At 41.0% G+C, this 16,214-nt stretch overlaps 1 protein-coding gene across 3 annotated transcripts in view; it reads right to left on the bottom strand.

Annotated features, from left to right (window-relative positions):
• Positions 1–16,214, bottom strand: part of PTPRG (protein tyrosine phosphatase receptor type G) — a 677,374-nt gene that overhangs the window by 190,111 nt on the left and 471,049 nt on the right. For all 3 annotated transcript variants that reach the window (XM_036331715.1, XM_036331714.1, XM_036331716.1), the window contains exon 5: positions 13,987–14,082. In XM_036331715.1, the coding sequence (XP_036187608.1) occupies positions 13,987–14,082 (96 nt within the window). The remainder of the gene's footprint in view (positions 1–13,986; positions 14,083–16,214) is intronic.

Here is a 16,214-nt window from a genome sequence, read left to right on the forward strand (position 1 = left end):
CGTTATGACCAATTACTTGAGCTCCTCCGCAAAGCAGTAAGAGAGACATGCAGATGCTCCTCGAGGAATTGGATTTGGTTGCCTCCTCCTGACTGACGGGGTCACAGCACCACCAACAACACTTCAGAACCTCATCCCCGAGCCAAGGCAACCAGGGAGCTAAAGCACCAGCACCACAACGCAGGCGGACGGGGACGGTGCACATACTCGATGCACCAACACAATGTGTTTACCTTAACGTGTCCATTCCAGGCCAGGCTTCTGGGAAAGCAATCATTCAAAATAACCCCTTTTATTGCAGCATTTTAACTCCACCTGTGAGTAATTATCATCATGATCAAACTATTATTATTTTGACAAATGTTTAGTGCTTCTGTCTGCTCTATAGTGTTTTCACATACATGCTTTCACCCCAAGTTCACAGCAAAGCAGGCAGATATCAACATTTCCATGCACTGCACAAAGGAACGAAGGCAGAGGGGGAGCAAGGCAGTATGTGGCAAGGCAGGATTTTAGCACAGACCTTCTCACTCCAACCCCCAAGCCTTTCCTGGCTCTCCCAGACCGTGATTTCGCACTCAAAGGGCATCACAGCCTCTGGGGAGGTACCGGGAGCAGATGCTCCTCCTCAGTGAAGTACTACGAGCATCAGGTAGGCTAATGTATGTGGGGCGCTTGGCAGAATGGGCAGCGGGCTTGATACATGACCCACGTCCGTAACTATCACCTATTGTTTTTTTAAAAATTATTGTTTATATTCAAAGACAATCAGAAACTGGAACTCCCTTGTTAGAAGGTCTGGGGTTCACCTGTCTGCAGAGTTCACAGGGATGAGGGCAGCTTTTGCCTGTGCAACTCAAAATACAGAGGAACCCTGGCGTCAGGCTGATTTCCATGAAAAAGAAAGAAAAAAAGAGGGTAGCCAAGCTACCAAGTTCAGATGGGGCTCTAACCATTCCCTTCCTGTCTTGAAAGGTTTAGGAACTGGCTTTGTGTCCGCTAGCTGCAAACATTTCTAAGCCCTCTGGTGCTAAGCCCTACACTGACATACCTCAGAGATATTGTGAATTTGGTTTCAGGCCTCCACAACAAAGTGAGTATCAGCAATAAATCACGCCACAAATTTTTTGTTTTCTCAGTACATATCAAAGTTATATGTACACTGGGCAGCACTATTAAGTGTGCAACAGCATTGTGTCTAAAAACACAAGGTGTGTACCTCAATTGAAAATGCTATATTGCTAAAAAATTCTAAACATCATTCGAGCCTTCAATGAGTTCTAATCTTTTTGTTAATGGAGCCTTTTGCCTCAACATTGATGAAAACGCATTCTCAGCGAAACACCATACAGTGAGGTGTGCCTGTAATTGGTTCAGTTAAAAAAATAAAATAAAAAAAAGAACCAGGACCTAAAAATAGAAATAATTGGTTGAAACCACATTAGAATGGTGCCCAAGGATGCCTATACCCCAATGGTATGGATTGAGAAATCCCAGAATTAAATGATCAGAGTCAGAACTGGTTATTGCTTTTGAGATAAGCAATTATATTTCATTATATGTGGTTCACACTAGCACTGTGATTCTAGGAGATCCCTCACCAAATCCGTATGTATGATGTGAGTTCTCTGTTATAACCAAAGGACTAATATCAAATGAAAACTGTATGAAATCAGGTGATAATACCAACTGATACACAAAAATTGAGCAAATCCCTTCCATTGCAAAGTGATTTATAGTATTGATGTACCCAATCAACACTTTCTTAAGTAAGTCCTGGCTTACTTCAATTTTGGACAAACCCAAATTCCAAACAAGGAAGATATAAAGTTAATTAGCTCTACTCATCATTGTATACACAGCTGCAAAGGAATTTGCAAACAAACACCAAAATCAGGTAACGTAGTGCCTATTTAGAGAGCAAGAAGGGCTGGGTACAGAATCTACTGTCCAAATGTGCCATGCCAGTTGATGCCTAGGTACACTTCTCAGCCCCTACAAAACCCTAAACAGGAAGATTCTGTCCTAATACTTTTCTCAAAAGACACCTGGGCAGGCAACATAAAGAAACAGCGTGAGTCCCAACTACTGTGCCTTTCACGGTATCACATTTGTCGCAAGTGAAAAGGCATGAAGGATAAAATATTTCTATTATGGAATTTCTCCCACAGTCTCTGTTTCCTAAGCCCTCACAAACACAGGAGCTGCACTCCTGAAAAACAGCACAGTTGGCCAAGCAGTCTTACCACGATCAAGGTGTTAGAGAAGAAAGGGGCACTGGGTAAATCACAAAAGTTTCACAGAGATGGACAAATTAAGTTTCCCAGTCTGCTGTCACGTCGTGTATGAGTGACTGAAGCGGCCCACCACCCACGAAAGATCTGTGCACACCAGCTGCCCTCTGTCTTTATAGTTAGGCCACGTGGTGCACGTGACAAGTGCTTTGGGAGGTCAGAGGTCCAGGCAAGAAACAGGCAGGCATCATCCGGAATACACAGACGAACAAGAGCACTGGGCTTCAGATGGTGCAGACGCACCATAGATTTTAAGACACTACAGACAGAAAAAACAAACAGCAGCGTTAGTGTAAACCCTAAATCTAAGAGAGCTGCAAGCTTCTTGCAGTTAAGAGCAGCCCCACGGAGCAGCACCCCGAGTGAGGAGCAGCAAGCTTCACACAGTGAAAGGTGGTTAATCGTTTCTGAGGCAATGCCTAGATGGCCAGAGAGAAAAAAGATCTGGGAAGACACAGTAACAAACCTCTAAAGTAGAACCAGCATGGACAGCTTTAAAAGCCTGCCCTGGAGAAGACTTCTGTGACGCCACGGGAACCGGGTAGTGCAGGGATTTGGGTGTCGGGGGCAGATTTTCCTACAACTGCCAAAAGGAGTTGCATTGATCTTCCAGTTTTTCCAACCAGCTCCCTCTGATATCGAGTTCAAAGGCGTTTGCACATGTTCTTATCTTTGTTTACCATTTTTATGGCCAAATAAATGTCCTACTAAATTGGTGCTTATTTCACAAATCATTGCAGTGTCTGGGGAACGCATACCCATATGAGTGTAATTGAAGGGCACCAAGATGAAGCTGGAATACGCAGAAAATGCCAACTTCAGCATTTTGGCATGTAAGTTTAATTTTTCCCCCCTACTTATTACCTTTTTTAAAAAATTAAGTTATAGTTTTAAGTTTGTACAATTTGATATTTTATAATGGCTGCATTTAGCAACAGGCTAGCAAAATTTCCTTACAATTTAGCTGAATTCTGTCCCATAATATTGCTGTTCCAGAATGTTCTCGACTTAAACCTTTTTTGTTTGACTTCAAAAATTCTCCTGATCTCAGCTGACACATACATATAAATGATTCCGTATTCTTTTCTAGCCCCGCTTTCCCCCGAGATTAAACTTCACACCTGTAAATATCTACAAAGCATCTGTATTCAGAAATCTCGCCGGCATCTCAGGTCATTCTTTCCTGCACAGCTCCTGCCCTGGGGTCCTCACTTCACCCACGGATCCTTCTCAACTCTGACATCCATATCCAATCGGTCACCAAATCTGGCTGATTTTATTTGCTAAATACGTCTTGGATTTGCTATTTCTGCAGTTCCTATTGCCTCATCCACCGTTCTTGCTAGGGATGCTTAGCCAGAATCCTAAGTGGTTTTCTGGCTCTGCTTGTTCTGCACCTCTGCCCTTCTCTTTCTCCTCTTCCAAATGATCCTCCACACAACTCTGGGAGACATCCATTTAAATTGCATTTAAATCTTTACACCTGATCTTAGAATCCAGTTGACTAAACCTTGGTTGGCCAGGGACTAGGGGATTCTCAGACATGAGATTGTAGTTATTATTATCATTATTTATTCCTATCAGCTTATGTGTAACCCAAATCGCCACCGATGCACCCGCTCCCCCACAACCTACTGAGATTAAAACATTCAGGTGCCCTCAAACAGTTAATTACCAGGCAGCAGGTATATCAACCTCACCACAGACATTTTAGGCCAGGCAGTTAGTTTTCCACGGCGGGGCAGCCTGCACATTGTAGGATGCTGAGCAGCATTTCTAGTCTCCACCACCGTAACACTGGCCACCCCAGTGTGACAGCGAGTGTCTTCAGACATGGCCACCTGTCCCTCGGGGGGCAAAATCCTCTGTTCCCCCCTCCCTCCTCCTCCTCTCCGAAAGAACTACTTCCATTAAAAAAGTTCTTAAATCACTGTTTAAAGCTTTACCCCATTCATTCACACTGTCCTTATCCAACCACGCAATCCATTCAATATTCTTTATAGCCTTTTCATGAAAAAAAAGAAAGAAAAAGAAAAACCAAACCAACAAACTTGTCTTCAGATCTATAAAATAATTACAGGTGCAGAGCCAGAGAGAATTTAGAATAGGATCAAAGGATTTAATTATGGGGGAAAAGAATAAGAACACAATTTTAAGTTACAAGAAAATAACTTTTCAGGCTCCAGCATAATTGACAAGTCCCTAAAGCACTTATATACACACTATAAACCCGGGCACGAATTGGTGCACAGGTGGGGTCCGGCTGGCCTGCCCAATGGGGCCCATCGGCCTGGGCCAGAGAGGGGGAGGGGCCACAGGCAGTTGGCCAGCTGGCCCTGCCCCTGATCAGGGTGTTGGGGACCAATCAGGGGCGAGACCTGTGGGGGGGGGGGGGGGGGAGGAAGGGGCCACGGGTGGTTGGCCAACCTAACCCGCCCCCAATCGGGTGTTGGGGGCTGATCAGGCCCCAGGTCAGGCTGGTTGGCTGCCACAGTGCCATTCTGGTCGCTGGGCTTTTCTATATATAGATGATAATAACAGGGACCAAGTGATATAGACTTCCTTCTCTACCCTCTTCAACTGAATACGCAACTTTTCCCAGTTGGTACTCCTCTAAGAGCACAGACTCTGGAGGTATACTATTTCTGTTGAATACTGGCTCCAACATTTACTGGGCTGTGGAATCTTGAGGAATTTATATTGAAAAAGCTCCATGCCTTAGCTTCTGCACCTGTAAAATGGGCATAACAACACCTTGAGAGGGTCCGAAGAGAAGATTAAATCGGATGATAATGTAGGGACTTCATTTTAGCATTTTACATAAAATAAGTCCACAATAAATGCTAATTGTTATTAACACTATTTGTATTCTATCTAGAAGCACTTTTTCAACTAGTTTATCTTGGAGAGGAAGAGTGGGGAGAGGAGAGTTGCCAGTCGCTTCTACTCTTGGGATGCAAAGTACTTTATGGGTAGAGTTCTCCCAAGAGGTCTAATCAGCTAGGGAATCTACTAGTTCACACTCCAGGGAGGACACACTTAGGGAAAACAAGACAATTGGATTGAGAGTCATGAAACTAGAATCCTCAGCTTGGTATATTCCAGAGCTACAGGATCTTAACCCCTTAACCCCTTAGAGGCCAGGTATCTCACTTCATTTTAGGGAGATCACTATGGAGTTCCTGAGATTTTCTCTGAGACTATGAAAAGTTATAGGACGTGTATGAGAACTAATGGTCAAAGCAAGTAAATTCTAAACTAAATGAAGATACTAAACTACTCTCTGGTTATGATGAAGGCAAAGTACTTGCTAACTGTCCTTGAAGTGCAATGATTTATTTATTTATTTATTTATTTATTTATTTATTTATTTATTTATTTTAAAATATATTTTATTGATTTTTTGCAGAGAGGAAGGGAGAGAGATAGAGAGTCAGAAACATCGATAAGAGAGAAACATCGATCAGCTGCCTCCTGCACATCCCCCACTGGGGAAGTGCCCGCAACCCAGGCACATGCCCCTGACCGGAATCGAACCTGGGACCCTTCAGCAATGATTTAATTAAAGAAGATTTTCACATGGTCACATTCAAAGAACTCAAAGCTTCTTAACCATGCAATGCTTCGCCAATTATTAAATAGTCTTCGGTGATGCTCGTTAAGAGGAAGTTTGAATTACAGGCCATTTGCAGCCAGGAGAGGCACTGAAACACCTGACAGACTATAAATTCAATGTTGTACATCCACAGATCTGCTCTAAAATTGCATCTGAACATTAAAGATGACTCTGGCCTTCACTTAATGACAAGTCCTATGAAACCAATTAGCTGTTAAAATAGTTTAATTGGAACATATGTATTTTAATTTTTGTGTGTGTATAAAAAAAGTCTTCTTAATCAACCCAAAACATTCTGAAATTACACTTTTAGGTAATGTAGTGAAAGAATTGAACTTATAACTGGATAAAACCAAGGATGTGGAAAATGTGAGAAAGATGATATTCAAACAGCAGCAACTGGGAAGGAATAAATTAAGAATCATATTAGTTTATTGCAATTATCCTGAAAAGCAGTGTAAGAAGGAGGTTTTAACAACCTATCACTACTCTCAGGCATCAATTCATATGGTTTCCAATTCAAAATACTTATTCTGCCGAAACCGGTTTGGCTCAGTGGATAGAGTGTCGGCCTGCGGACTGAGAGGTCCCAGGTTCGATTCCGGTCAAGGGCATGAACCTGGGTTGCGGGCACATCCCCAGTAGGAGATGTGCAGGAGGCAGCTGATCGATGTTTCTCTCTCATCGATGTGTCTAACTCTCTATCTCTCTCCCTTCCTCTCTGTAAAAGATCAATAAAATATATTTTAAAAAAAATACTTATTCGTTTTTCTGTGGTGGGTGTTGGGTAGATGAGTATAATTACTTTTTTCTTTCTTTCTTCCCTCCCTCCCTCCCTCTTTTTTCTTAATCCTCACCCAAGGATATTTTTTCCATTGATCTTTTTTTTAAGGGATAGTGTCGGAGAGAGAGAGAGGGAGAGGGGGAGGGAGAGGGAGAGAGAGAGAGAAAGAGAGAGAGAGAGAGAGAGAGAGAGAGAGAGAGAGGGAGAGGGGGAGGGAGAGAGAGAGAAACATCCATGTGAGAGTGACTCATCAATTGGTTGCCTCCTCCATGACCCCTGACCAGGGTCAGGGATTGAGCCTGCAACCCCGGTATGTGCCCTTGACCAGGAATTGAACCCAAGACCCTTTGGTGTGTGTGCCAGTGCTCTAACCACTTAGAAACACTGGCCAAGGCCCTCCCTCCTTCTTATCTCTCTGTCCTTTCTTCCCTTCCTTCCTATGGAGTAGTGATCCTTGCCAAGAGGATCACTCAAAAGTAAAGTAATAAAAACAAAATAAAATAAATAGACCTATAGTAAGGATAGAATTAAATTATTCTTCATTAAAAGAAGAAAAAGATTCCTCAGGATGGTTAAAAAAATATCAACAAGATCAATTTAGGTCACCATGGGACAACTGATACTTTAATGGTGATGTTTTGCTATGTAAAAAAATGGAAGAAGTGAAAGATAAATAGAGAAAGGAGAGTCCAATTCTAAAATTTACAGATAGGAACTTCATACTCACAAAATAAAATATTTATCTCTTTGAAATTATACACAAGATACAATTCTTGTATTAATTTATTGACATTTCATCTTCTCCTACCTCCCAATGACAAAATAATGCTGCTGTCAATGAAAGAATTCAAAAGCCAACTCAAAGTTTCTCATAAACTCTGAGGTCAGGCCACAAATCTGAGCCTGTATTTGTAATGTTCATGGAGAATGCTATAAAGAAGGTGCTTAATAAATATTGCAGAATGAGCAAATGAGTTAGCAAATGAGAACATGAATAAATAGATGAGAAAATATTACATTTTGTTTACTTAGAGAATCTGATAGAAAAAAAGGGGAGGGGGAAACATAGACATGTAAAGAATAGCAATACCAAGAAACATACATACGTGTTTGCTGAAGCACACAGAAACTACTCCATTAACCTTCACAGACAGACCCTAGGAAGGAATTACTAGAGATAGAGGCAAGCTAGAAAAACAAACAGCAAAAATTCAGAGTCTCTCCAGCTGCAATAAAAGCATTTTGATAGAAAACTTTATTAAAACATCCAGAGACAGACATACCCAGATAGGCTTGGCAATAAAGTCTCTGAATGCACTACTACTTTAAGATTTTTAAGGCTCTGTTGCTTTTTCACAACTACAAGCATAAAAGGAGATACATCCCTTTAATAGCATGTTAGACCCAATGGAGCCCATGTCAGAAAGTTACCATCCTCAATAAATCAGCGGACCTGTACTCTTCAGTTTAATGTCCTTCCTTGGCCATCTCAAGGGTCTTATACTTCTGATATAACCATCGTTTTTAGGTGATGCTGACATATCCACCTAGAGATGCTTTTCCAAGATTCAAATCATTAATGTTATGGTAAGCATCCTGAGAAGTTCCCAATAACTCAGTCCTGAGGTGTAATTTAGGTGAAGATACTGATGTGAGGCCTAGGGAAAGGTTGGTGATGGGATACAAAGAGAAGAGAAACAAGACTCAGACTGCAAACCTCACAGCTCTTAGTGCCTACTTCTAACAGGCCGTTCATAGGTTGTCAAGTTGTTCCTTTGTAATCAAGACTACAGAATCTAAATATGTTTTCACAAAATTCAGTTCAGTATTTGCACAACAAAGCCCCAGAGTTAGCCTCCTGCAAGAGATCGAAAGTGAGGAGTAAGACCCAAGTCCTCAGTGGTCTCACAGTACAAGGGCAGAAGAAGGCACTTAAAACTATAGGCTTAATGCCCAATGGCAGCTAAGAGAAACAGGGATACAGGAAGGACAAATCACATCTACCTTGGGGGTGGGGTGGGTAGAGGGAAGGTGAAACGCAGAGAGGTGGAGGGAAGGCTTCCTGGCTAGCCCTGGATGGATGAGTCATCAAGAACTCCCCTTGCCTTCTCGGGTGTCTATAAATAATCCCAGGTGCTGCCATTTCATTTAATTACGAAGCTGCTCCAGATGGAGGGAAATAATTAAGCAGTCGGCACCGACATGACATAAAGAATGTGGCAGCAACTTGCGAAACATTTCAGTTTTTAAGTTTGCTTTCAACTCTGAAATAAGGGCAGAAATGAACAGGGGGCAAATGACTGAGTTATGGACCTTGGGGAAGACCAAACGACTGCAGGCAGATTCTGGGTAGAAATTTAAATAGAAATTTTAAAAAAATAAATACTAGTGCAAAGGGGCTCAGCTCTCCCAGGAGAAGTAAAACTGTTAACATTGAATGAAGAAACCTCGGTAGAACTGTTGAGTCTTCAAAAGAAGTCTTTTCAGACAACCTTTAAATAAAACGGGATGCAATTTAGTTATTTCTGAAATGTACAAGAACAGTGCCATTGAATGGGCCTCTGGATCAGACATGACGAAAATATTATATCTTTGTGTCTGATGCCAATTTTTCAGAAGTGACTACACCCAAACAGGTCTAACAAGGAAGCCGCAAAGAATATCACAAAAAGTTGGTAAATGTAGGTGCTCTTAAAGGATCATGCATTTATAACTCCAAAGTTCAATGGAATCAGGAAATAGAACTAAAATTTTAGGTATTCAAAAGCCATAACATTAATGAGATGTTCCAAACCAAAATTCAAAGATGATTATGTACTTCTTGAAAAAACGACAATAATCAAAACCATAAGAAGTTTGGGGTTACCCAGCATCTATGAGCATCGGATTGAAAGTCAGTAAGATAGTTGCATGGTTCGAAGGCATTTCAGTTCTGGTGCGTAAATGAGGGAAATGTTCATGAGGATGGTGAAGAAAAGATCATAAAAAAGAAAAACAAATCAGAATCCAATTCAGAGAGTTATGATGGAAGATTCAAACTTAAAACACACATGCCTACTTACTAGTGAAAGGAAGGTCTCTGAGAGTACTGGTACTCTCGACTCCGTAATCTTACATCAGAGCTAATCAAATATTTCCAGTTATTTTCAAACTGAAGTATCCTTTACAAATTGTCTAATCATTCCACTGCTGTATTTAGCTTTCCTGTAAACATTGTTTTCTTATTTTTTACTACCTTAAACCCAGGTAGAGTATTGTCAGAATAATAAAATATTTTAAAAGAGCATTTTAATGACTTTTGGTATTTTACATTTTTACAGGAATTCAAATCAGATTAATGGTCAAGAATACTGGAGATTCTACTTTAACAAACGGAAAATAATCATTTTAATTTTTGCCTTACATAACTTAGTTAAACAAGCATTTAATTATTTCTTCAGAGGATTAACAACAAATGTCTTCATCCCTTGCCAGTTTCTTAACATGATTAATTTGAAAATCCTTTAAAATCAAATGTTATCCTTACTTTCCACTATACCTTCCAGAGGGTTGCTGGTGCGAAGGTGTATATGAACTGGAAAACAAGGCGTTCTTTCTTCCAGACACACTACTAACACGAGTGGGAGAATTGTAATAAATATTCCACCCACCAGTGGCTATGAAGTGAATGACCTTGTAGAGCGCTGTGGGCCCAAATGCACACAACCATACATGGCTCCAAGGTCCGCTATCTTCCATACGGGGAGGTGGTCATTCCTTCCTTCACTGGTGTTCACACCAAGCACTCAGAAAGACCTGGCTCACCTTTCAGCATTGACACTGACCTTCAACTCTGCCTGCAGCTGAAAGATGTCCGCTACCACTCAGAGTTACTGGGGTCCAGCTTGGGATCCTGATCGGAAGGTCATGCTGACATGAAGGCATGAGGAAGACTGCTGCAATGGGAAAGCAAGGCCCCTTCGAAGTAGACCAACAGCCTCTACTCAGATTTTGATTGCTGCTATATCATCTGCATGTCACGTGTAAAACCTCCCATGTTTAACTAAAGAAAAGAATTGTAAATGCTATGTCTGTTCAGACATTACTCCTGTGAACCACAAGAGGCCTGCCTGCAGACAACCTCTACTCCAGGTCAACTATGTTTCGGTCAACTATGTGCCCCTTAGGCTTGTGTTTGTTTTGGTGTTTTTGAAACATGAAGTTCGTCCTATCTAATCATAGCAAAGGCAGTGAGAGAGCTAAAATTACATGGAATAATGGGCACATGATGAGGAAGGAAAAAGAAACAAATATAATGAAAAAATGAATGTAAAAAAATTATTCTAATGTGAGTCAGCATCAAGGCTACAACATCTGCGTGGGCTTAGCCTTGCCTAGTCATGAGCTTGGGCCACTGGCATCATGGTCCTCGGGATAATGAATAGGTGGGCTCATAGGCATCAAGTCAGAGCACAGCCTCGTCACAAGTGGGGAAGCTTCTCCACTCCCCCCTTTCTGGCCACGATCACGTGGGACTGTGGGGTCCTAGTGGGCAGGTGCTGATCCCATGTATTTTATCTAATGGCGCACCTGGTAGTATTCCTCGCTCTGAATCAGTGCTGAAGGGATGGTAAATACTCCTTCAATGCCAACATGTGTGATGCCAGGTTTGAACAGGGAAATATATACCAAGATTTAACTGACTATTTGAGGGAGAAATACCAAGCTTGCAAATTTAACATTCCTATGGAAAGACTCAAAATACAAAGATCTCACAGTATGGGATCTAACTGGACTGTGAAATTAAAATCACAAAAATAAAGCTTCCCTTTCCATTGCATGTCACAGTCTGAACTCAGATGTACAAATGAACTGATGTACAACTGCATTTCTAAGGGAAACTATGGGGGCAGCTCACCACAGCAATTCTGTCCCATTCCAGGTTATCTGCCCGCTATTTTGTGTCTAGAGGACAGGAAGCCAAAATTCAGAGAGGAACTTACTAGATAAAATGCATCTAAATTTCTTTGCATGCATCTAAATTTCCTGCCCTAGGAATCCTTTAAAATTCAAATCCTGGATTTCCCACTGAGGTGTTTTGCGGTTTGTACACCAACGTGCTTTCCCTGCCTGAGACTAATTGGTCTTATATTTAACAAGAGTTTACAGAATGAGAAAAATAAAATGCTTTGGGGTAGAGCATGCTGTGAACCAGCCCTGTTAGTGCTCCTAAAAACAATTTTAAAATGCATTTTCCGACAAAAAAGATGACCCAGGGCCTGGCTGAGCTGGTCATGGTGGGCATGACAGGGGAGGAGGGGGTTAGATTTGAGGGCAGGGCTAGGGGAGTAGAGGTCCAACTACCTGAAAAGCACCATGCCAAGAAGGCAGTAACAGAAAACAAGGGATTAACCACATAGCTGGGAATTGTTTAGGAACGTTTCAAGTGACCCCAGGATTGTCAAAGGCAACCTAATCATGGCTTAGAAGCAGAAGGGGACCTGCCAGAACCCAAATGAGCTGCCAATAGGACAGGGTCCAGAACAGTCTTCTGTTCCTACAAAGAAGACTCACACACCATGGGGTCTCTATCCCATAGTGAGAGATGGATGACATGGACACATATTATTTGTCATGTCCCAGTGTTGACTATGTGCCATTACTAGGGACTCCATGTAATGACTTCTACAATCTTGATTGTGTAGAAGTTGCCACCCCCACCTCACAGATAAGGATACTGAGGTTGGAAAGTTTAAATTACTAAGTCGCCATTAAACAGATGTTAAGTAGAAGAGACGGGATTCAAAGCAAACTGTTTTTCCTCCAGTGAATAAACTCCTAAAACTCTACACTCTGCTACGGTTCATGAAAAGTACAGGAAAAAAATATGTGGGGGAGAACAATGGGGACAATGGAGAGATCAGCCCAATGTACAATACAAAAGATGATTTCCAAAATATCTGTCGATTAACCACAATAAAACCAACACATTTTATAACATGACCCAGTACATAGTCCCTGCGTCGCTCTGGATATAAACAACTAAAGAAAAGTGTTACAAACATAATTAAGCTCACCTTGTGTGACATACTAATATTTTCTGATTTTTTTTCTATTCTATGTCAGTACTTTTAAAATGCTGGTCAGGTCTCACGTACATGACTTCACAGCCCACCAGACGGTCCGAACCCACAGATGGAAAACAAGTACCATGAACCTGCTGATGACCACCAACCACTGTTATTGTGTTTGATGTTTGAGTAGAATATTAGTTTTCCAATTTTTTACATATAGTCTCCTCCAATTTGTGCCTTTATTCAAAAGAAGGAAAGGGAGAGAGGGTAGTAAAGAGGGAGAGATAAGCAGTGGAGAGAATTTTCTATCATTTTATTTTTATACGAAAAAGAGTAGTGAAATTACTGGAAACAAGAGCAGCTCCATCTTGAGGACAAAGGAGCTTGCCCCAAAGGCAGAGGTTAAAGGACCATGTCAGGGAAGGTGCTGATGTCTTTGATGTTCCTTTGACTTGTCAGGAAGATACAATTAGTCACTGGTAAAGGAACACCTGTATGTGGTCTTAGGCAAATTTTAAGACTGAAAGGCAAGTCACATACCTACTACTCAGGTTACCTTCCACACAATAAAGCACCCGGTCTCTCTAGGCTACTTGGTCAATATTAATTTGATTTGACATTAACAAGTCTCAACAACATTACCCGTGGAAGGATGAAGTTTGGCTCCTGGGAACAAAATCAATACAGGAGCCAGGAACACTCATTAATGCAAATAGCCCACATTTAAAAAGAGAAAGAAATGATGGCAAATCATAAGCAGAGTATGATTTGGTCTCAATATGTACTTCAGTTGGGGATTTCTGGGAATGAATGAAGAGGGGTCTCTTCAGAGAAGTGACTGATGCCATTTATTAATCTACTTGCACATAATGTCAAATTTTGAAGTTGTTCCAAAGAAAACCACTTTTTTTCCTTTACATCAGCCTCTTAATATGCTGAAGGAACCTGTTCAAAACGCTTCAGCAGTGAAAGTAACTTAGATGATAAATGTGTTCTTCAATCTGTGTACCAGTCAAGTGGCAATAAAATCAGGATAATTCATGCAAAAATTTTCATTATGTTTCTAAACATACTTATTTACATTTTAAATCACACATTAGACAATATGAAATATCTTTCATTTAGACAGGTGTGAACTAGAAAACAGATGCGTTCGTTATACACAGAACAATTCGGTGAATTAAAAAAAAATACTCGAGGAACTCTCTGGATGAGGTACTGGGGCCACTGTTAACTTACTTGGAAAAATATGGCCATGGCTCCGATTATTCTGTTTTCAGAAATGGCAGTTTGAAAGCTGTCAAAGTCGTCTGGATTGTAAAAGAAAAGCTGCATCTGAAAAAGAATAATTAAAAGTGTATTGGTAACATTTCCACACCTACACTAAAGTAGAGAGATCAGTACAATGAATCCGTTTCCCACTTACTAAGATTATTCATCTGTCCATATTTTTTCATTACAAAATTACTTCAGCAGACATCACCAAAACACACATCTTCTCACATAACGACAAAATAAAAACACCAGCCCCTTCTTATTATCTGATGCTCATGTTATGGTGGAAGTTCCTGATTAAGAAGCAAATTTCTAATGGAGTTATACACGTTGAAGTAAAAAACTGAGCTGTGAGATTCAGTCCACATGTTAAAATTATAAATGCTCAGATGGGCACATCTGTATGAACACCACCCGTTCTAACGATGAGAATTTGAAGGGGTCTCTCAGTAACCTGGAGAAATAGCCTGAATTTCAGGGACTCCACAAAGGAATATAATGGTAATGATAATAATGATGCCTTCACAGTTTGGGAAAAGCCAGCTCATTCATTATTTCACTCAATCCATCTAACAATGCCTGTGAAGATAGAGCAGAAATTACTGCACTCGGTTATAAATGAGGAACTAGGGCTTCAGAAAGTTGATGTTATCTTGGCTAAGATTAAACATCAGGGGAAGAATGTAAAATCCAGATGCTCTCAGCCCAACCTTAGATAATTTCTCTTACATTTGGCTAGGATTTCTTATTCAAAAAGCAGAATAGAGATAAATCAACTTAAATCATTATGAAATTTTAATGCTTGAACATTCTGACAATTCACACAATTCAGAACAAAAAGAGACCACAGAGTATTCTCCTGAGACCACATTTCTGATAAAAATAACAGATCTGGGTTTCTATTCCAGCTTCCTCATTTACTTGCCTGTGAGACCTCAGGTAAGCAAGCTAATTTCTGAGCATCAGCTTCCTCATGTACAGAATCAAGTATTTACCCTTGGTAGGGTGAGTATGGGGACCAAACAAGTTAGCGTATATAGCACCACGCCTAGACCTCATCAGTGCTCAACAAATCACTATCACCACCACCACCACCAGCACCACCATCACCACCACCATGACCACCACACCACCAATCATTACTATCACCACTGCCACCATCACTACCATCACCATGACCACCACCACCACCACCACCATTATCATCACCTCTGCTACCACCATCACTACCACCACCACCACTACCACTACCACCACCATCACCACAACACCACCACCATCACTACCACCACCATTATCATAACCACCGCTACCACCATCACTACCATCAGCATCACCACCACTACCACCACCATCACTATCACTACCATCATCACCACCACCACCACCACCATCACTACCATCACCATCACCACCACCATCATCATCGTGACTACTACCACCAACACATATTGTAAAGTTAACGATTGGTAGACATCTTAAAATTTCTAACAAGAATGTGATTCCACTGAATCTTACAGATTGACCCTGCTCCTTACAGTAAACCAAATCTCCTATATCATTAGATCTCTTCCATGACCTCTTTTCCCCATTTTTCCAAATGACATGATGCTATTTGCCGTAACAGACTGAACAACCACACCCCAGATGGAGTTTGGAGAGTTTATACTGATTAATGATAAATCCCCAGTGGGGAAAACATAATCATAGAGACTAGCGGAAGTACAGGTCAAAGGTAAACAGAGTCCTGTTGACTGATTTAACCAAGATGTTAATTGAGTTCACCAATAAGAACAAGGTGACATTTCTTTTCTGAAGGGTGAAATCTGGTATCTAAATCAGGACACTGTCTAGAAGAACACAGGTAGCCAAGTAAATGGTAGAAGAATGGGTAGATTCTTTTTGAGGATTTTCTTTCTTACAGTGAATTATTTTCCTCAGACTGCGAATTCCCACTGAGACTGGAGCTTCTTACAAATGTGTTGTATTTGGGTTTGGACAGCTTTAGACATCATGAATTTATACTGAGAAAAATCCATTCAATGAGGTGCAGATTAAAACAGTTTAATGCTGGGTGAATTGCTTTGGGTACATGGCTACTATCCCAAGGAAGATACTCCACAGAAGTATAGTCAGAAAATTACACTTCACTTTCCTTTTAAAACTCAGGCCCTCAAATTAAATAAGTTCAC

This window comes from Myotis myotis, unplaced genomic scaffold, assembly GCF_014108235.1.
Source record: "Myotis myotis isolate mMyoMyo1 unplaced genomic scaffold, mMyoMyo1.p scaffold_m19_p_13, whole genome shotgun sequence".
Taxonomy (NCBI): Eukaryota; Metazoa; Chordata; class Mammalia; order Chiroptera; family Vespertilionidae; genus Myotis; species Myotis myotis.